General features: G+C 43.7%; 1 protein-coding gene across 1 annotated transcript in view; it reads right to left on the bottom strand.

Moving 5' to 3' along the window:
- Positions 1 to 1,359: 1,359 nt before the first annotated feature.
- LOC147417512 (ARM repeat superfamily protein) overlaps positions 1,360 to 23,095 on the bottom strand; it is a 66,782-nt gene continuing 45,046 nt past the window's right edge. The window contains exons 13-20 of the mRNA XM_086506467.1: positions 9,415 to 9,480; positions 9,165 to 9,280; positions 3,024 to 3,144; positions 2,774 to 2,935; positions 2,568 to 2,696; positions 2,415 to 2,483; positions 2,004 to 2,333; positions 1,360 to 1,887 (exon numbers count right to left, since the gene is read on the bottom strand). Of these exons, the coding sequence (XP_086362593.1) occupies positions 1,795 to 1,887; positions 2,004 to 2,333; positions 2,415 to 2,483; positions 2,568 to 2,696; positions 2,774 to 2,935; positions 3,024 to 3,144; positions 9,165 to 9,280; positions 9,415 to 9,480 (1,086 nt within the window). The 3' untranslated portion in view covers positions 1,360 to 1,794. The remainder of the gene's footprint in view (positions 1,888 to 2,003; positions 2,334 to 2,414; positions 2,484 to 2,567; positions 2,697 to 2,773; positions 2,936 to 3,023; positions 3,145 to 9,164; positions 9,281 to 9,414; positions 9,481 to 23,095) is intronic.

Genomic DNA, 23,095 nt, shown 5'->3' with positions numbered 1-23,095 from the left:
AGGGCTAAGGATACCTACAAGAGGAGGTGGTTGGGTGGAGACAAGCATGCATTAATCCCCTCAGTCTTGTCTTCACAGTGCTATTAGATCTAAGTGGAGAGTCCTCAAGCCACCGGTGCCAAAAATAGCTTGGTGCCATACTTTAAGAGAAAAAGTTTGTGGCGTGAGTGAGCCCTTGCGGGAGAGGAGCGACGATGGCGACCTCAGCTGTTGGGGGTGGAAGTAGTACTGAAATGCTGCACCTGGTCATGCTTGTAACATTTTCTATAGGTCATTGCACGTCTACTCCTTTTCTCCTCGCATGTTGCTTGACAACTTTCAATAGCCTAGAAGATCACATTATGAGGCCAAGGGTCCATGAGTTCTCTTTTCAAAAAATTCAGTGATTGCAAGGATTTTTGAGGGTTAAGTTCATGTGAGATAATCACTAAGAGTTTGAGCAAGCAAACGTTCCTAGGAATCGTGGCTTCTCAAAATTCAAAGAACTATGAATTAGCTGCATTTGTGGAGATCCCCGAGATATCCTGAGATTTTTTCTCGTTCAAGGCATCACACTACATCTCTGAGAGATGTTTGCCACCAAGCATCTTCATCAATCGCATTACAATTCAAACTTTGAAGGGATTTGGAACCTCTTTAAGCAATTTCGTCTAAAAGATCTTCCTGCTTTTTGTTGAATATTCAAGATTTTGTAAATTTTACGAATATTCGGGAGCAATAAAAGCTACTTGCAACTCCATGGATAATCTCCTCACTCCAAAATGATGGAAAGGCATCAAGAGTTCAAAAGTTCAAAAGTTCAAAAGTTCAAAAGTTCTCCATATTATGAGGGACTGCAAGTGCATCAGATCATCTTCATTATGCATGTTGGTAAGCTTTTAGCATGATCCTTATGTTTATGGCTCAATACAACGTGCCAAGAAGACACGATCCATAATTGGAGAGGATCTATGAGTATGACTCAGACAAAGGTTGTGGTTTTATTACAACAACTTTCTCTCCCGCTTCACTGGACTAGGACGGTGTGGCAAGGCTAACCTAGATAGTGTTTTTTTACAAATTTACACACTACGCTATATACTTCTCTCATGGAAAGGCCTATGAATGGTTGGAGGCAGAAAAAAACGGTTCTTTCCTTTCTACTCATCTTCATTGGCCATCCATCCTAGTTTGATTGAGTTGTATCTATCTAAATCGATATTTTTATGTCCATCTTATGTGCATGTATTGGGCTACTCCCTATTTGACAACTAACTCTTCAAACCAGCAGGTGAATCAGTAGCGGTCCTTCAACCGTAGATGTGGTGACAAAAAGAACTCTGTTTTCATCTTAATGAAAATGTCTCCAAAAAGTACAAATTTCACAACAGGGGCACTCATTTATTTTACTCAATTGTACATTATAATGAACACTCAGGTCACCTTGAGCCTAAATATTGCCTTATGGTCATAAAAAACAAACCATCTCAGGCAATTCTTTGACAACATTTTTCTGACTATAGTAAGTCTGATATGAACAGCCCAAGTCATTAAGCATGACTTAGAAAAACAATGGGTTAACCTCCCCCACTGGGCCAAGCCAATGCTGATAATGTATTACAGCCTTTACCAACACCTGATGAGTTCAGCTTGTCTGCTGCCACCTGTGTCCCTCCTCTTCATCGACATGTGTGGACTGGCAACGGACTGGCCTTTAAAAGCCCTTCTTGTATGTATACAAGCTTGTCTGAACTCAAAAATTCTGATTTTTCATTAAACCAAATGGTGATGGCTGAGGGATCAAAAAGTGTTATGTCAACTGTGCCAACCCACTCTTGGGAGAGTTTTGCTGCTGCCATCGCTCACAGCATTGCCGCCCCGTCCTTCTTCCAGTCTTTGACTGTTACCCTACAAAAACCCAGGAAACTCCTATTTTGAAATTTCACGCAGTAACAATGGCTGGCCAGTACTGTTACTTGCTTCTGGTAAGAGATGAAACATTTAGCATTGGACAAAAGAGCCACCTGGGTAGGTTCCAGTAGACCCTTTCTATATTTCAGCTGCTGGCGCTGGGACAGCCTGTGCTCCCGATGCTGATGCTGTACACCTCTGAATTGTTGAAGCTTTGCTTGAAAATCAACAGCTCCAGCACCGTCGTTAAAATCTGAATTCCCATCTCCATCCTCACTAATCTGAGAATGCGAGAGAAGCTGCCCATATGGGCTGCCAGATGCTGTCCTCCTTATAACACCAAGTCCTGGGAACTCTGCGGTAGTAGGAGGGGCTACATGCATCAGAGGATAAGCTGGGACAGTCTTTAACCTTGTCTTCAGAATCTTGAACGCCATGCTTTGCTGCATAGAAGTGAACCAATTGTAACCAGGAAAAGGTCAAACCAGACAAATGAGAATCTAATTAAAGAAAGTCATTTCTACCTGAGGTAGTAGCATAAGAAGACCATTAAGTGCCTTCAACAGAGCGGGGTACCTACCAGGATCAAGAAGCTGCAATCAAAAGATCAGGAATGGTGCATATCATAGAGAAAGTTTCCTAGGCAAGAATAATAAGCTATAGAAGACAGAACAAACCTGAAGTCTCAAGTAAGTAAAAATGGGAGTTTCCAGCAGCCGCACAAGCTTATCTACTTGAACAAGGAACTTCACATTCACATCCTCCTCTCCAAGAGATTGTATGACTGAAGTGGCGTGCTGGTAAGCCTATACATCAATCACCTTAAAAATGTCTTCTTGCAACAGCCACAAAAACTGTGAACATAAATGTTTCAGAAACCGACCTGGACAAGTAGACATAGACTTATTGTCGCCATGGGCGAATGGCACCATGTGGAGTATAATTCAACAAAGAAATTCCGACCATCTGCGTTTGACAGAGAGTGCTTCAGTAGTGCTCGCAAATCTGTCAGCTCAGATGCAGTGAGAAGAATCAAGTTTAAAGCCTGCAAACAGGCCTACACGTTAGTTAAAACCAAAGCAGACAATAGAAGATGATGCAAAGCCGCGACCCAGAAAAGGGTTTCCACAAACCTGGACCATTGTAGTGGCAAACTCTAAATCTGCCTCTCCCTCCAAAATAGTGGCAAGCTCCTTGTATATCTTCTTGGCATCAAGAAGAACACACAATGTACGGATAATGAGAGTCCCTCGCCTGGAAAAGGGCAACTTGTTGAATAAGACTACGGTCTTTACCACAGGAATTAGTGGAGGAAGAAGTCCATTACCTCCATAGAGACTATAGAAGGAAAAGGCATAGTTACTATTATTTTCACTAAATTTTCAACCACGAGTCATGATTAAAACACCAAAAGGTGCATATGAGTCTCCCAATATTTCCACAACAAAAGAAATGATGAACACACATCAATGATGTCCATAGTGTAATGAATGATGACCTTTGTTTCAACCAAGCAAAACAATATCATCAAATGGAGTCTTTGATCAAGATATGGGTACCCACGCATCCAAAGAGTGTTAGCATTGCTCAAAAGATGCATCAATTGGCCAAGGATGCCGAGCTTTGCCGAGAATTGCAATCCATGTCATGTCAACAAGGCCAATGCCCTAAAAGAGCTGGCATGTTACAGGATTCATTTTTGTCTTAAATCTAAGAGCCGCAAGCAGCCCATTGTAAATCCCTATTGCCAAGTGCCAAAGTATGTATTGATTTTTAGAGTTGGTTTGCTAAAATCTGTTGAAGTTTTACATTTGGTTCAAAAGACTCAATGGGAAAAATATTTGCCCTTGGTAGAGTTTGCCTACAAGTACACAATTAATTTGTCAACGAGGAAGGCACCATTTGAGGTAATCCAGGGTGCTAAGAAGGTTCCACCATTTCTAAGCATCAAAGATAAGATTTTTGAAGCAAATCAGTACATGAGGGGTCTGGACACTGCTTTTGCCAAGGTGGGAGAGGCTCTTGAGAAGTCCCAAGCACGGCATAAGAAGGCAGCAGACAAGCATTGACGCGACTTGCAATTGAAGAACAATGATTGGTGCTTTTACGGTTTGAGAAGGCACGCCTACGGAAACAAAATGGTAAAGAACGACTTTTTCCGAAGCTAAGTATGCGATACTATGGCCCTTTTCAGATTCATGAAAAGATAAATGATGTATCCTTCAGAATGAAGTTGTCGGATACTTGGAAAATTCACAATGCATTTCACGCGAGTCTGTTGAAACCTTTCAAAGGTGAGGTGCCAGTTGACAGGGAGCAGATTGAGGAGATTCTCATTCCAGAACACACACTAGCTCACAAGGAAAGGGAGGTGAAAGGTAAAGTGATACGGCGGCTCTTAGTTAAGTTCAAGAACTATCCGACATTGGATGCGAAGTGGATGGAGGAGGACCTAGCAGATACTCCTCAGATTTTGGAGCTTTAGCTTGAGGCTTTTGGACTAGCTTCAACTACTCCAAGAATTCTCGAAGTTCAGCAGGTTGAATCTGGTGGAGCCAGGATTGGAAAGGTAAATTGATACGGCGGCTCTTAGTTGAGTTCAAGAACTATCCGGCATTGCATGCGAAGTGGATGGAGGTGGACCTAGCAGATACTCCTCAGATTTTGGAACTTTACCTTGAGGCTTTTGGACTAGCTTCGACTACTCCAAGAGTTCTTGTTGAATCTGGTGCAACCGAGACTGCACAAGAGAGACGTTTCTCTGCTCCTTTGTCACAGATTACTTAGATGGAGCAAAGTCACTGACTTCCTTTGTGATTTCAGGGATACTGATGGGCTGATAGTATTATGCTGTATGACTTTATGAAAGAAGTACTTCGAAATGGGAATTTTTGAAATGAATATGTTATATGTGCTCTCTCATGTGAGTAGTGTTTGAGTGCATGTTTGAAAGACGAAATATCTGCAGAATTTCGGTCTTGTTCTCCGGAGAGATGAGATGGACACGATAGTAACAAGATTTAATCAATCAAGACATCTGCAAGAAATCAGTGAGATCTTGATGTGAAACTAGATCATCATTCTCATCCAAGATCTCAACGGGGGTAGTGATGTGAATGTGGTTTGAATGTTCAGTGACTGTCGTCTTTGTGCAAGTGTTGGATACAGGGCTCAAGAAAAGATAGGTTCGCTTTATCCAAAGCCTGGATATGTGTTGTCTAGTGCGTCAGTACTTAAGAGTCGATGTCTATTGAACTAGTTTCTGGCTTATGTCCGTTTTGTAGGCGTAATTGAGGGCGACTACAATTCTTTCAATAGGGGGGTATGTCACAAAGTGATGATGTGGCAAGCTTGTCTGGACAAACCCTAGTGTAAATTGAAAAATTTAATATTATAAGTTGTTCCAAACTTATAGGGTCCTATCCGATGGGGCCCACGAGACACGAGCATTAAAACAAGCAAGGACCCAATTTTCATGGATAGGATGACGTACGTGGCAATGCTGTACAAATTTTCGTAATTTGTGGCAGCTTGCTGATGTGGCATAGCGTACCGACTTCCATGTTTTGCGGCGCAATTTGCAGGCAGTGCTGGCTGCTTTTGGGACCAGCTGCTTTTAGAACTTGGAGCTTTTCATGTAATGCTTTTGGGCCAGGAGTCTTTAAAAGAATTGCCAAGGCCTCATTCTCCCTCAGATTGGCTTGGGAGCACTACAGGGAGGAGAGGACCCTCCGACACTGTACTTTGCCAAGCATTAATAAAAAAGAAATACCGAATGGGGCGCCAAACTTTGAGGCCAATCTCTCTGGGCGGGGAACTTCGCCGTGCCGCGTCGTCTCTCTCTTAGTGTTAACTAAGTTTGTTAAGTTGTTTTCAGTTTTTCTCGCGTGTGTTGCATCAGATTCTCGGCTTGGGGTGCTCAAGTCTATGAGAGAGAGAGAGAGAGAGAGAGAGAGAGAGAGAGAGAGAGAGAGAGAGAGAGAGAGAGAGAGAGAGAGAGAGAGAGAGAGTCGACACCAAGCCGTAAAGTTTCGCTTCCAGATGCATTGGCCCTAAATAGTGGCATCCCCTTTCAGTATTTCTTTCTTTATTGATAATAACAAGGTACAACTACCACAACGGTCCTCTTTGAAAGTTCCATGGCTTCTTTGCCTCATGTGTTGCTATTGCCTTCTCGCTTGGAGTATGCAAGCCTATAACAATTATAGAAATCTGCCACGTCATCAATTTCAAGCACTTAAAGCATGTCTTCTTCATTGAGCATACCACGTCATCAGTTTTGTGACATCTGAACGGCGCAAGCTCAGGTCTAGGGATCGTTCGGTTGTAATGGAAGCCTCTAAACAGCGTAGACTTCGGTCTGGAGACCGTTTAGTTGTACTTGGAACCTCTAGGCGGGGCACGCTATAGTCTAGGCATCGTTTAGTTGAAAATGGAAACCTTTGAATAAAGGAGGTTGCAGTCTGTGGATTGTTTGGTTGTAATTGCAATTTAACTTTGCTCGGGCAGGGTGCGATTTGAGCGCCAGATGGGCTAAGTTTATGTCTATGTTTCATAACGGCATCTGTGCCTGCACGTCATTTGCATACCATTTTGTGCATAGGAATCTGGTGCATCAATAGTTCCAACTTGGATGAGATAGATTGGGTATGTGGTCTTCGTGCATCAAGACGTCTATAAAGGATCAACACAATCTCGGTGTGATGACTAGCATCACTATGCTGGGATATCAACAAATCCAATGAGGAATCAGATGGCTGAAATAGTGGAAGAGTGTGGTCACTGGTGTGATACATGCTAGAGAATGTGATCACTCGTGTTGATGGTCATTGGCATGTATGCATAAACGCAACGTCTGCTAAAAAATTGGATTGACTTTTTGCAGGTGTACTTGCGGTTACTCTTCTTGTAAGGGGAGGGAATGTCACAAAAGTGATGACATGGCAGCCAACACAAGAGGAGAGTGAGAAGATCGCTAGTTATGATGTAGCACCACTGACGGCAGCTCCACGAATTGCACTGGGAAAATCTGATTGATGACGTGGCACTCTATGCAAGTTTGAAGAGCTTTTGGGCGCTCAGGTTTTAGCAGTTGCTTTTAGAACTCACTGCTAACTTTTTGTATCTAATGTTTTTTGGTCAGTGGCCTTTAAATATGAGCCTTGAGTGCCACTTTTGCAGACCAGCTTGGTAGTAGATTGCAGAGTGCACTCCTCCGGCAACTGTACTCTGTGGAAATCAATATAAAAGAAATACTCAAAGGGGCGCCAGAGTTTTGGGGCCATTGCATCCGGGAATGGAACTCCGCCGTTCCACATCTACCGTGTGGATTATCTTTCTCTCAGTTTAAAGTGTGTTGAAGTGCTAAAGTCTATTCCAGTCCTGTTTTTTTGTTTGGCACATAATGCTCTCTACGGTTACAGAGTCAAATCAAACTACTACTGCTAGAGTTGTTTTACCTACTGCTGAGCACGTATGTTAGGATGCTATAGATGTGCAAGCTCATGAATTGATCGCACTCTTTGTTAAGCATCCTATTACTTCTCACATTCGCTCAGCAAAATATGCATGCAAGGTTCTAGCCTCATTGTGTGCAGGACGTGATGAGAAAAAAATTGCTTACCTGTGTACCGAAATCCACAGTGCAACAATAAAAGTCACCCCCTTGCGCGTGCAACAAGGACCCTAGGTGAAGCCCTCGTCTAGCACGAACTATCACTAGTAAAAGCCCACAATCACTAACTCTCTATGATTTGACTAAAGCTTAAGCCTCAAGTATTGGTCCATAAAGCTTGGCCAACAAGTGGTCTTTCATGATAATCATGTAGTTTTTAAGGTCTATGAGATCACCCAAAACAAAATTTGTAACAGGGCCATCGTGTTCACGGTCTAGGAAGCAGGAAAGCCCTCTACTAGTGCTTGGTGAAACAATGTACTGATACAGCAGTCATACATATTTTAGGTGAAAAATGCTCTCCAAATCCCTACAAGTACCGTCATTCATCAGTGAAGTCGCTGTACAGCCCACTCTGCCATCTCAAGTATGGAGAATAAGAACCATTTGTTCATGGCAAAATGGCATCATACTAAAGAGAAAAAAGTTTTACTATCAAAAGATATTATCAAGCATTGCTACACTTTTGCATGAGTATTATCGAATGCTTTTTTCTTCTCAATGAATCGTTCTTCTTGCATCTCAGCTTTCCTAAAACTGCCAGTCATACCCATGTATTCACAATTTGAGCCTAATCCTAACAGTACTTAATGCTCTAATGTACTACGCCAATCGCCTAAGTATCCATCGAAGTACTTCGTGCGCAAATACAGAACAAGAACAAAAACCTTCGGACTCAAGAGTTTGACAAGAGAATGCAATCTTTCTTTTTGTACACCAACTTCAAGATTCAATGGTAACCATGTGATCATAGAAGCAGTTGAGAGTATCAACATGTTAAACTCCAGGTTGTAACTTGCAGCAGCCATGTGAGGAGCAAGCATAGATTCTTGGCTAGCCAAGCTGGCATCATATTCTGCTTTGGCAAAGAGCATTAGTCAAACCCAAATTCTGCCACAAGGCAGCAGTGTTAAAGGTTGGGCTATATCCCAGGAAATGACTTCTGGAGAATTTCATTTGATCTTGAAAGCATGCTTTGTGTAGGTCAACTTGATGGAATGCTTCAAGAAACTGTTTAAAATCACGGAAATGAAGAAAAACCAAGACTCTTCCTTGCACTATTTTAAAAATCTCCTTTACAAAACGAAGGCCTTGAATCATTGACAGGTGGTGCTTCCATTTATCGGAATGAGGTGTTGAAAAGTGCATCCAACCCTCAAAGCGACATGAACAAGTCTGCCAAGAACCCCACAACACTTTCAGCAACCACTAGGGGCAGTCAGAGGATTGATCTTTTAACAATGGTACCCTTATCCCTAGACCAAAGAAGATGCCCATTGCACTGCAAGCGCAGACAACAAATTAATATAGAAAGAAAGATCCAGCTAGAGGCATTGGCAAACTAACGTATTTTTAGTTTGACAAGCCTCAACTGTTTGCTTTCCTGGCCGCTTCCCATTCAGCATTTAAGTGCAAAAACCACCCTTTGATATAACCCAGGTTAAAGCCATCAATAGACCATACTCAGCTTCTTTAAAAACACCCATACATCATTCTCATTTTATAATCATAGTCTTCGCTACTCTAGGTCGAGTCCACCACTAGTACCACAACATTTCAAAAGCACAATGCTATCAAAGAAAAAGATCAATGTCCGTACTTTTCAAGAAGCGTCTGGTCAGTTCGAAATCGATGAACAAGGAACACCATCAATTGACGAAACTGCTGCTTATCCCTTGCTATACAAGCATGGATGTCAAGCACCAACAACACAACCTGCAATCATCGTTCAAGTACTCACGAGATGAACTAAATAATGTGGCCCTTGCCATTAAGTATCAATTCTACTGCTTAGTTGTTTGAACAACATCAACCTACGTTTCTTCATAAATTGTTGTTTTCAAACACACCTCATCTGAAGAGTCTGCCAGAGCCTGAAGCAAAGGTGGGAATATGGAGTCAAAATACGAAATGACCTGTGATGTAGCAATGCGATTAGCGCTCTCTCTCTCTCTCTCTCTCTCTCTCTCTCTCTCTCTCTCTCTCTCTCTCTCTCTCTCTCTCTCTCTCTCTCTCTCTCCCCCCCAGCAAACCTGCTTTCTGCTGGTCCAGCGCGACCCTGCTGGTCTGCCCACCATCGCCCTCTCTCTTCCCTGCTGGTGCAGCGCACCTCTGTTCCCAACAAGTGGAGTTGGCTGCTACTTTTCAGCCCACTGCCCACTGTCACCTAAGGTAATGGGCTGAGACCTCCCCCCCCCCCCCCCCCCCCCCCCTCTTTGCATTGTACCAGGGTCAGCAATGGAAACCACACGAACTTGCAAGTCTTCCCCACCGGTCACGAAGGCAACTTTCATGGTCACAAACAAACGGATAACGCAGATGGAAAAGGACATGGAGTGGAAAGCGGAGACGGAAGGATGGTGGAAGGAGAAGGCTAGCCTTGTCCAAATGCTTTTCAGTGAAAGGCAAGCAATGGAAAAAGGAGAAAGAGGACTTGCAAGCAGAAATACAAGCACTCAAGGCGGACTCTCAAGCACTTGAAGAGGAGGTTTCAGCCCTCAAGCAAGAGCTTGCCGATAGAGAAAGCGGTGGACTTGAAGAAGGAGAAATCCCCCTAGGCAGTCCATGCCACATGTGAGCGGATACAGATGGGAGACTACTTGCAGGCGGGAGACTCGATCGGAGCATAGACGATGAGGCTCAGGAGGAGTGGCAGTTTTCTTTAGGGAGGAGCTGCAGACATTGATACATATAGCCCGCAGGGATGAGCATGCTAGGTACATGTGGGTGAGACTGAGGGCAGAGATAGGCAGATACATTGCTGTTTTTATTTCCCTCCAATGTATTGCATCATGTAACAGACTTGGACACTCCAACTCGAGATTCTACCGCGACACCACAAGAATTCACTCCAAAACAGTTCACAATTGATTCGACATTGACCCGGCGGAGTTCCGTGCCTAGAGATATTGGCCCCAAAGACTGGCGCCCCTTTCGGTATTTCTTTTCATATTAATCTTGCAACTCAAAAGTACAAGTGAGTGGGAGGCTCTCACTCTCAAACTCTGCGTCCAGATGCCTGAGAAGTGGGAAGCCTGCCCACTTATTTAAAGGTTACAAGGGATGCCCAAAAGCAGAGCCCCAAAAGCTTCAAAGTTAAAAGCCTTGTAAAAATAAAGCACCCATGCTCTATCTCTTTCTTTTGTGTAAACTAAAGCAAGCCAATTTACGTAGAAAACAGGCCACGCTTTGCGTAGCCAAAAGCAGGTCCACAAAGCTGTCGTCCGTACATTGCTGCATGGCTGCTTTTCTGCAAACTGCGCTGCAGATTCCGCCGTAATTTCCGGACCAATCCGTACGGGCCTGCCACGTCACTACGTGTCAACGGGGGTTCTTGCAAGAGAGGGGGGGGGGGTGTGTGAACTGGGCAGCCATGTCACCAGTTTGTGACATACCCCCCTCTTGAAAACATTGTAATCGCCCTCGATTACGCTTGCAAAACAGACAGAAGCCGTAAACTGTCTTAGCAGACACTGACTGTTAGTATTTACGCACTAGGAACACACATCTAGCACATGTACCAATCGACAGTCACATCACACGACATCACAGGACATCACTAGACATCACATTCAACATTCAATCGGATCTCAGACCATGACTTTATTGGCAATGCAATTACCAATCGCATCTAGATAAGGACCTCATAGATGCCTGATTGACTAATCCCTATTGCAACCATGTCTATCGAGATCATCGAGACCAAAATGCTGCAGTCATTTCGTCTATCACTTCTTGCACTTAAACAAGTCAAGAACAAATCAGTATCATATTATCGGGAATTCCAATTCATAAAGTCATTACAGCAGAATACTGTCAGCTCTCAATATCCATGAAGCTCAAAGAGACATCAGTGACTCTAGTATCAAAAATCGAGGCATTTGTTGACAAAGGAGCAGAGTAACTCCCCTCTTGTGCATACCCGCTGCACCAGATATCCGGCCAAGCTAAATTCGGGGTTCCATTTGGAATAGACTATGCTAAACCAAAAGCTTCAAGGTAAGATTCACAATCTGAGGAATATTTGCTAGGTCCTCCTCCTCCATCCACTTCGCATCCAATGCAGGATAGTTCTTGAATTTAACCAAGAACCGCCTCATCACTTTACCCTTAATCTTTCTTTCTTTATGTGCCAACATCTGTTCTGGAACAAGGATCTCCTCGTTTTCTTCCACTTCGGGTTGCTCATCAGGCCCAGTTCACACACACACCCCCGCTCTTGCAAGAACCCCCGCTGACAGGCAGTGACCTGGCAGGCCCGTACGGAGTGGTCCGGAAATTACGACGGAATCTGCGGCGCAGTTTGCGGAAGAGCAGCCACGTGGTGATGTACAGACGGCAGCTTTTTGGACCTGCTTTTGGCTACGTAAAGCGTGGGCTGTTTTCTACGCAAATTGGCTTGCTTTAATTTACGCAAGAGAAAGAGAGAGAGCCTGTGTGCTTCATTTTTACAAGGCTTTTAACTTTGAAGCTTTTGGGGTTCTGCCTTTGGGCATCCCTTGTAACCTTTAAATAAGTGGGCAGGCTTCCCACTTCTCACGGCATCTGGACGCAGAGTCTGAGAGTGAGAGCCTCACACTCACTTGTACTTTGAGTTGCAGATTAATACAAAAAGAAATACCGAAATGGGCGCCAGTCTTTGGGGCCAATATCTCTAGGCAGGGAATTCCATCGTGCCAATGTCGAATCAATTGGGAATTGTGAACTGTTTTGAAGTGACAGTTCACAGTTCCGTCGTGCCAATGTCGAATCAATTGGGAATTGTGAACTGTTTTGAACTGTTCTTGTGGTGTCGCGGTAGAAACTCGACTTGGAGTGTCCAAGTCTGTTACACATCACCTAGAGGACAGTCCCCCTTCGCTATTCTGGATGATGACATATGGGAATTTTCCAAGGCTGGTGACATTATCATCCTAGGGGACTTCAATGCTAGGACTGCCCATCACGAGACAATATTCTATGATACTTCAGAGGAGATGCTTAGGGAGCTAGATCTTACAGAGATGGGCCTATTTAGACTATCACAGGATGAGGAGCACACTGCGTATGGCCGATACTTCATAGACATGGGGACTGCACATGGATTGGCCGTTTTGAATGGCCTACAGAGATTTCCTAGAGCGGGAGGTTTTACATGTTTTCCACATCGACATGGGGCTAGTACAATGGATTATGGCTCAACCAAATCTCATTCCACTTTTTTGGGATTTCATGGTGGGCACTAGGCCAGTTGGAGTAGCAGTTGATCATGCTATCTTGTCTTTCACTATCATGTTTCGGTTCACCATAGCTCCATTAGAGAGGTCTCCAAACACACTCGGTATACATTCATGGAGGGAGATGGATTTCGTGTACACTGATGAGATGTATAGGCAGTGCACTCAGGAGCCGAGACGGCCACTGGGTGAGCTCACTCAGATACTGACAAAGACGCTCCATGATGCAGGATAGAGGCATATCCCCACAATCAGACTACACGAAAAAAATCTGGGAGCATGCCCTGCCCCAGAACAGTTGGTATGATGAGGAATGTAGAGAGACGAGGATCAAACTACAGAGGGAGGTGTTCATGGGTATGACCACACATAGACAGTCACGGATTATCTTTCGCCGCCTAGTGCGACAAAAGAAGAGGGCTTATATATCTCAATTAGAGCGGGATCTGTATGAGCTATTTATGAGTCAGGACTCAGGCGAGGCATGGAGGCTATTTCGAGAGCATTCACCACCACTACCCATCACCTCCACAGAGACATGGGGGAAATATGCCACATCTCTCTACACAGCATCAGGGCAGCCACCTTTGCTGGACCCACCAGAGACATGCCCAGAGACGTGTACTTTCTTTACTGCTCAGACGGTAAGGAAGCCATTGACAAGATGAAGACAGGAAGACCAAATGATCATGATAATCTGGTAGCAGAGGATTTCATCCATTGCAGAAATATGCTTGCAGAGGTTCTTGCTATGATGTTTAATCGAGCCATGTATAAAGGTTTTCATGAAACTTGGGAGTATGTCCACGATTGTGCCTATCTTCCAGTCAGAAGATCCCATGATTCTTCGAAAGTACCGCACGATCATGGTTGGTCACACATTGGCTAGGCTGTATGAGTCTATTCTTGAGCAAGAGCTAAGTAGATGGGTAGAGAGAGAGGGCATACGAGCATCAGGGCAAGCAGGATTTAGGAGAGGTTTCTCTACTCTTGACCAGATTTTGACACTCAGAGCAGAGCTGTTATTGAAGAAGGTAGACACCATGGCAAGAGGACCTATTGTAGCTTTGTAGATTTCCGCAAAGCTTTTGACACAATGCCGAAAGCCAGACTTATACATAGACTACAGGACATGGGAGTACCCACAGAGCTGATTTGGGGGATCTTGGCTTTATATAGGACAGTGGTGGGCCGAGTACGCACTACTGAGGGCATGTCTGACATGGTCCACTCCGCTATTAGGGTGAAGCAGGGATGTCCCCTATCTCCGACTCTTTTGGGATGTATGTAGATGAGTTTTCGGACTCTGTAGAGAGAGAGGGAGACAGAGGTGCTCGGCTAGCAAGGACATAGATTCCACCGTTGTTATATGCTGATGATATTGTGCTGATTTCAGATTCTCCAGAAGGGGTTGCAATGTCATTTGGATGCATTACAAGTGTTTGCCCAAGATAGTGGAATGTCATCGAACCTTGGTAAGACCAAGGTAATTGTAACAAACTTGGACACCCCCAAGTCTAAATTTTGTCGCCACACAGCAGAGATTCACTGCCAAGAGAGATTGGCCCCAAAGACTGGCGCCCCTTTCAGTATTTCTTTTATATTAATCTATGAGCAAAGTACAACTTCCCACGGGTGCTCTCTCTCAGACTCTGCGTCCAAATGCTCTAAGAAGTGAGCCTCCTTGGGTCACTTATAAAGATTACAAGGGGTGCTAAAAACAGAGCCCCAAAAGCATGAAACTCAAAAGCAATTCAATCCCAAAAGCAACTGGTCTTCCAAAGCTGTCAAAAGCACCAACGCCAATTGCGGAAATCCGGTACAGCCAAGCCAGGTCAGCAGCCAGCGTGAAACACGGAAGTCCATACATTCTGCCACGTCAACAAGTCAGCACAAATCACGGAGAGCCGAACTGTCTGCCACGTGGCACTCTGCCCGTATAGTGATGTCCGTACAGTGATGTCCACGTTAGCAAGGCTTGTCCACAGGGTGATGCCATGTCATCAGATTGTGACATACCCCCCTCTTGAAAGAATTGTAATCACCCTCGATTACGCTTGCAAAAACAGATAAAGGCCATGAACCAACTCAGTAGACAATGACTCTAAGTACCGACGCACTAGACACAACACATCTAGCACTTCTACAAAGACGACAGTCACATCACAGGACATCACACGACATCACATGACAAATCAATCACATAAAAATTCATTGCAACTCTTAGACCATGACTGCCAGCAACGTATTTAGTAACCGCATCTAGATCCATACCACTGATGTCGGATTAACTAATCCTTATTGCGATCATGTCTATAGAGATTTATGAGACCGAAATGTTGCAGTCATTTCGTCTTTCAGTTCTTGACACTCAAATACGTCAAATGAGAGAGTACAGATCAATTATATTCAATTTCGGGAATTCGTATTAGAGCCCCAATAGAAGGAAACTCAAAAGCAATTCAATCCCAAAAGCAACTGGTCTTCAAAAGCTGTCAAAAGCACCAAAGCCAATTGCGTAAATCCGTACAGCCAGGCCACATCAACAGCGAGCGTGCAACGCGGAAGTCCGTACATTCTGCCACATCAGCAAGTCAGTGCAAATCGCTAAGAGCCGTACTGTTTGCCACATGGCACTCTGCCCGTACAGTGATGTCTGTACAATGTTGTCCACCTGAGCAAGGCTTGTCCGCAGGGTGATGCCAGGTTATCAGTTTGTGACAGTAATGGTGTTTAACACCACGGCACACTGGGTTAGGAGGTCAACTCCCACCTTTACGTAAGGTTGAGAGATTGTGGAATATACAGATTCATATACCTATCTTGGGGTGGTCTTCAGTAACCGAGTATTCTCCTTGAGGAGAGCAGCAGAGACTAGACTGACCAGAGCTTACGCACCATTAGGGAGACTGGAGAGGATGTGTTCGTAGGTCCAGTTTCAGGAACCTAGAAAAAAGCTCTCGCTTTTTGACAATCTAGTGGCTTCAGCTATGCTTTATGGAGTTCAGATATGGGGACCCTCGATGGATCACCATGGTAGATTTGGTAGCATTGATGGATGGAGATGTATGGAGAGGCCTCTAGTCTATGATTTTTCTCGGATGATTCAGGCTAAGGCTTCAGTGCCACATGACATTATTCGAGTGGAGCTAGCTACTCCTCCCCTCGTGGTCGAGGCACTTACCAAATCATTATCTTTTATGCACAGTTTCTGGGACCTCCCCAGAGACAGATATGCTCGGGTGGCCCTTGAATCCTCCAGACAACTAGCGCTACAAGGTGATACAGCATGTTGATATGGGCAAATGACATCATGATTTCAGTTACATGGGTTCAGCATGGACAAATTGCCCCCGTTCCAGTACTCCTTGGATGCACCCTCCCCATCTATCACACGAACAGAGATCATTAGACTCATACGTAAGGATTTGATTCAACTAGATACCAGGAGCACATGGATACAGGAGTTGGGGCACGAAGATGGCTTTCTATAGAAAGCATCTTCTCCAACTCATGGAGGACGGATTTGTGACGAGGCCTGGATACATGGATACACACTTACGGTGTGCTATTATTGGCCAGATACACACATCGTAGCATTAGCTTCACATCAAAACTCGTAGATTTCGAGGAGTACCAACAGAGGCCACAATATGCCCTTTATGTCATATTGAGCCAGAGACAAAGCTGCACTAGATGTCGCTGCCCTGTGTACTATAAGATCCGTGGCCGCTTTCACTGCTTGTCACAAAATGATGACATGGCAACACTGCCCGGACACACACACACAGCAGACGTGCTGATGTGGCAGATTGTAGGAAAGCAGTGCCGCGTGGCAACAGTATGGACCCCGCAAAACGCACTCGCAGGCTGACGTGGCAAATTGTACGGAATCCCGCGCACTGTTATTGAAGAATCTTCGGTGCACGACCCCGAACTTATTAGGCACTCCCACCGTTACTTCATCGTGCAGGACACGCTCCCGTCTTCATCGCTTTGTCTTACAGGACATAAGCCATTAAAAATCCCAGATTCTACATGGGTTCTAGTGGAGAATCTGACAAGATAACACCTCTCAGCACAAAGGCAAAGAAAAGTTGAAATCCGACGTGAGAACTGAAGAAAAGAATGAAGATCTGGGTAAATTTTTCGGCATAGAAGTTTGCCGGAGCGAAATACAATCGTAAACTGTAGGTTGACACATGTGTGAAAAGATTGATTGAGCACTCTAGAGACCCGAGATTTACGAAACACCTGAAGGATTACCCGATTGATGAGATTCACTCGAGAGGGCATGAGGCCATTGAGTCTCCTCTTAGGATGGGGTGGAAAGATGAAAGGACAGATGAGTGCACAAAAGCGGAAGCTTTACTCACAGGAAGAGCTGAAACAGAACTATTGACTAGAAGATGAACAAGATACTGGAAAGGACATTGAAAGGGATACAGATGTACTGACAATCTGGTTGTTTGTGACAGATAACCGGGAAATAGGAGCGAAGCGCTCGCATCTGTATCGATTGAGAAGCATGGAGCTCGACATCCACTCTTTTGCAACGAGGTGAGCCATCTTGTCACGATTGTGACGTATTCTTTGTCTTTGTATTACCTTCTTTGCTTGATTCTTTTGCAGATACAAAGATGCAACAAATCTGAGACCCCCAATTCTCCAAAGGATGCGTCTCTTCGCCCAAGAGTCGCACTTGTTCGGTGAATAGCCATGCCTCTTTAGCACACATTCAGTCTCTTGAGTCTTTTGTCTCTAGTTTTAGTTCAGTTTCAGTTTTTATCTAAGCTCAATTATGAATACACACACATAGTAAGAATGTTCTTCACAGTGGTATCAAAGTGAAACTACACAGTTTCATAGATGGGCTTGAATCAACCCTAAAGGACGATGTGCACAAATACAACCCTACCACTTTGAATGCTACAATTGCCTATGTGGAGCGTCTTGGCGACCTATTAGGAATTTTCTCCCTAGTTGCCAATCTTCAAACAACGCTCGCTTTTCACAGCACGATCGCGAAGAATGCTATAGCCGAAGTCAGCAACACCAATCTCAATTCAGAAGCTTTATTCAACTTCAAGGTTCTACTCTCAAGGTCGACAATCTCAAAGCAAATGTTCCGCTTGATCGTGGTAAAGGACGTGATTTTTCTCAAGATCGGCGTTCCAATACTCAACAAGGCTCTTCGTCAAATGTTTATTCCACTTCAAAGAAGAATGGATTATGTACAATTTGTGGTGGTGCCCATCGATGGTATCAATGTCCAAAGAAACCAAATCCGTCTAATTTGAAAAGAAATTCCAACGCAAAAACATCACCGAATTCTGAACCACCAGCTTTTGCTAAAGATAAAGGAAAATCTATGGTCGATACAATTCGTGTCTCAACAAATATGACTATTCTTATGAAGCATGCTCAATGTGATTCTTCAATTTTGAAGCCTCTTTCAAAGCAAGTTTTGAGCTTTCTTGGAACTCTCAATGGTTGTTCCATCAATATTTTCGTGGACAGCAAATGCTCGAATAATTTCGTCAACACTCAGATAGTTCAACAGCTTGGCTTGCCAACTCAAAAGACATCTCACTTATATGATGTGGAATTAACAAATGTATCAATTTTAACTTGTGATGAGACACATCGACAATTGCAATTCGATATTCAAAATTATGCAGATCAACTGGATTTCGAAGTCATGCCTTAATCTTACTGCGACATGATTCTTGGTCAGCATTGGTTATTTCAATACGATCAAGCCATTAGCTTTCGAGGACATACTATCAATCTATTCAAAGATGGATGTGAATCGATTTTACATGGGCTTTATTTATCATGTTGAATGAATGATTCAAGCCTCACGTTGTTGGGCGCATTTCTGACACCCCGTTTTTTGTAAGTTTGTACATACGGACATGACACCCAATGTCAAAAGTGTGTGTGGGCTTTCTTTTTGTGGGGTTTTTAGCTTGCTTTAGCAAGCACATGTACATGCATTGCAAGTCACTAATCTAGTGACAATTGTCGGGCTACTGTAAGTGCCTGTGAGTGAGTTTTTTGAAGGGAGACTTGTATATAACTAAAACTCATGTAAAAACTAAAAAAGGTTCAATCAAATATCAGAAAATTTCAGGTCTTAGCTCGTTCTGGCTTCTTGATGCTTTTGGATGCAGTTTTTTGCCCTCAACTAGCTCTCTCTACACCTAGTCTTCCTATTACAGCATCCTGTTCGCGTTGATTTTGCACATAGTTGTGCATGGATTCGATTTGAAGGATTTTAGCACTTTTGTTGCAGAGTTTACAAAGATTTTTTGAAGTTTGAAATCATTTCTTTTGGAGTTGGGGTTTTGGAGTTATGGTCTGTTCTCTACAACCTACAGTGAATGGCAGCTTTGGGGCAAAACTATGTAGGTTGAATTGTGGAAACCCATACGTCTTGTGGGTGATGTATGCTTTGAAGGGGGAGTTTTAAAGCGGTTTTTGATGAAGGGGAAAGCTTTGTTTTCAAGAGCATTGGTGGGCGACGTCCGTAATTCCGTGCCTAAACAAGTTTCTTCCTTCTTTGTGGCATAGTCTCTTGGGTGGGCGACGGCCAGTAAATTCCCAAGGGGACTACTCTTGTTAGATTAGTGGTGTTTCAAAGGAGTTTCCCAAAGCTTTTGGTGTTTTATTTGTGCTCTTTCAACGCTCTTGGGTGACATCACTATAGAGGTGTTTCAGTTTGTTTGTTTCCCAACAGTGTTTTGGTGCCCGCCACTGAGGAATCGCTTCAAGTTACCTTCAGTTACAGGTTATGGAATACATGCGTTTAATTTTCCTGAGTTCAGTGGAAAATCAAATGAAAATTCCAAAGGTATCATTGAGAGAATGGAGTTTGCTTGCCTTCTTGCTGACAAGCAAGACCCAGCGTTGGTGCTACGAATCTTCTACTTCTGTTTGAACAGAGATGCTAGGGAATGGTTGGAAGGCTACGAAAAGGAGCTACAATCAGCCCAACCTCCTTAAGTTATGACTTATGAAATGGTAAGGCATGCTTTTCTTACACACTTTCCACAGGTGGAAGACCCACAAAAGGTATGGAAGTCTATTCAAGGCTTGGTATAGGGTGAAGGCCAGACCATAGAAGACTTTGTGAAGGCATTCAATGCGTTATGGACAAAGTGGTGTACATCTTTGGGGACTGAAATTCCTCCAGCCATGTTGAAGAAGAATAGGTTTCTTGTAAGCTTGAGGAGTAACCTACGCTTGAAGGTAGAGCTTAAGCAGCCAAGGACCTTTGAGGAGGCAGTTGAAATTGCAAAGAATAAAGAGTGAAAAGCAGAGCGTCTTCATCAACTTGGAATCAATGTCGAGCCAAAGGTTGAAGTGAAAGCGGTAGAGCAACCAAGGGTCCTCATTAGGGAACCAGGTTATGATCAACAAGCGTCTCATGATGTGAATGCTTTTCGCAAGGAGATACAAGAGGTTGTAGTTCTTATGAAGAATCTTAGTGTGCATATGATGGGAGGTGGAAGTTGTCAAAGCTATGGATATGGATGTGGGTATGGAAGCAATGAGGGTTTTACAGGTGGTAGAGGAAGAGGCATTGCTGGAAGAGGGGATATGTTTCAACGTTACAATTGTGGTGAATGGGGTCATAAAAGCCCTCAATGTGACAAGCCAAAGAGAATGGGTGGTGACATGTTTCCTCTTCCTCCACAAATTCCTTCTCGAGTACAAGATTATGGTATTGAGATTAAAGGGGAAGCAAGGCCAAGTGGTTTGACAGCTGAAGAGAAGGGCAAAACAAAAATGGTAAGCATAATCCGTTTGGAGGAGAAAGAGAATGATTTGGGAGCTATGGTCATGCCTATAGGTAAGAGGGTTACAAGAGATCATGACATGAGTGATGCAAGTCCCAGCCATAAAAGAGGGAAACGGGTTGAAACAGATACAGGTAAAGAGAAGAAGAAGAGGAAACCCAAGCAACATTACAATGCATCCGACTTTCCTTTGGGAGAAGGGCAACCAAATTATAGTTTAAGGGCTAATTTTGTGGGTAGAAAGGCTGATGTTACCTTTGGGCAACTCATGGAAATGTGTCCTAAGTTAACGAGGCAATGGAAGCATGTAATCAACCCTACGAAGGAGCCTGCAAGGGGGTCAGTGAGAAACTTGTCTTTGAATGAGCTACCTAATATATGCCCTACTATGGATGCATGGCATAAGAGGAAGAGCATTGAAGAGGCTTATACTGATGGAGGTGCACAAGTATGTGTTATTACTCAAGCTTGTGTATCAAAGTTGGGACTCAACATGGTGAAGAATTCAGGTTTTCCTATAAAGCTTGCCAACCAATCAAGGGTGAGGTGCTTGGGAGTTATAAAGGACTTGGAGGTGGATGTATTTGATGTTAAAGTGTTGGTCAATTGCCATGTTATGCCCGCAGGTATTGGTGCTTTCCCTCTCATCCTTGGAAGACCATGGTTATAGGCAACCAAAGCTGTACAGGATTGGGGGCATGGTACCATCACTCTCTACAATAGAAGGGGTGATAAGAAGAGGTTTGACATGGCTAGCAAGCAGTCTTTGGACGCTGATTTTGATGAGAAAAGTGATGAAGAAGAGTACTCAAGTGAAGAAGAAGACAACGAGGATGATGGCAGTCAAGTGGAAGATAGCAGTGATAGTGATCTAGATGTTTCCTCCTTGTTTCTTGAAGAAGAGCATGATGAGAAACAAAGATTTATTGGCCTTATGGAGAACGAGGATATCTCTGGTCCTTATGAGCAAATTGAAGAGCTAATGCAACCCAAAGTTCAACCTAATGTCAAACAGGAGCTGATACAAGGTACGTTGTCTCCCGACTTGACTAGTCATGAGAAGGGTGAGTACCTACATATGATACAACAATTTTCCCATTTATTCATCACTTCTTATGACGAAATTAGAGGCTTTAAGGGAGAGGAAATTCATATTCCAATCAAAAAAGGAGCTCAGCCCGTACGCCAAAAGCTAAGGAGAATGGGACAGGTACAACTTAATGCTTTAAAGGAAGAGGTAGACAAGCTTCTTGAAGCAGGTGTCATATGTCTTGTAGAATGGGTGAGTCCTGTTGTTGTCACACCCAAGAAGGATATGTGTTGATTTTAAGCCTCTAAACGCAGCCATGAAGAGGGATCCATACCCTCTTCCTTTCATAGATGACATACTTGATTCTATTGCAGGGCATGAGAGGTATAGTGTATGTGATGGATTCTTTGGATATTTTCAGCTCACCTTGGCTTTAGAAGATCGAAAGAAGACCACATTTATCACACCATGGGGATGCTTTTGTTATTGTGTGCTCCCTTTTGGTCTTATGAATGGCTGTGCGTGGTATCAAAAGCGCGTCAATAAGGTGTTCTCTCCCTTTCTTGGCAAGTTTGTGAAGGATCTTATTGATGACTTTTGTGTTTATAGCTCTAGAAAGGATCATTGTGTAAAGATTGGGATGGCATTGAAGCAACATGATGGAAGTGGAGGTCAACTCACCCCAAAGAAGTGTCATCTTGCTCAACCAAGAGTGAAGTTTTTGGGGCATATGATCTCAGAGAATGGGATTGAAGTGGATCTTGACAAAGTGAAGGCTTTGGTGCTCCTACCATCACCTAAGGATAGAAAGCAACTTGCTACTTTCATTCAAAAGGTGAAGTATATGGCAAGGTTCATTCCTTTGTCTTCTCAACTTCTTTATCCTCTACAACAAGTAGCAAGGTTGGATCCTCTACAATGGACAAATGAATGTGAAGAGGTTTTTCAAGGTATCAAAGAGGTTCTTGGTTCTCTTCCTACTATGCAAGCTCCTAATTGGGATAAGAAGTTTTATGTGAATCCATCAGTAGATGAGGATGCTATTGGAGCTATGCTTCTTCAAAGAGGTAACAACTCACACTACATGAAGCCTACCTATTGTGCTAGCAGGGTGAAGCTAGAGGTGGAAAGAGGCTATACCGAGATGGAGCTCATCATGGTGAGTGTGATTTATGCATGTAGAAGGTTTAGGCACTACCTTCTCCCTAAACCATTCACATTCCTCACTAGCTCCACTCTTCTACCTCAATTGGTGAATAGCCCTACTTTGTCAAAGAGGCTCACGAAGTGGATTGTGGAGTTACAGGAATTCCAATTCTCTTTTCTTGTTGAGGAGAGTACAAGGGCTACATTGGTTGATTTGCTTACTTATAAGGAAAGCCCTCTTCTTCTTAAGGAGAAGACGGTGAAGAAGCAACACATGGAAGCTCCTGACATAGACAATGCCTATCTATTGTTTTTTGATGGCTCTTACAGGAAA

Source organism: Adiantum capillus-veneris, chromosome 30, assembly GCF_014529385.1.
Source record: "Adiantum capillus-veneris isolate H3 chromosome 30, ASM1452938v2, whole genome shotgun sequence".
NCBI classification, from domain to species: Eukaryota; Viridiplantae; Streptophyta; class Polypodiopsida; order Polypodiales; family Pteridaceae; genus Adiantum; species Adiantum capillus-veneris.
Note: the sequence above shows the minus strand (reverse complement) of the source record. Positions and strands in the feature narration are given on the sequence as shown.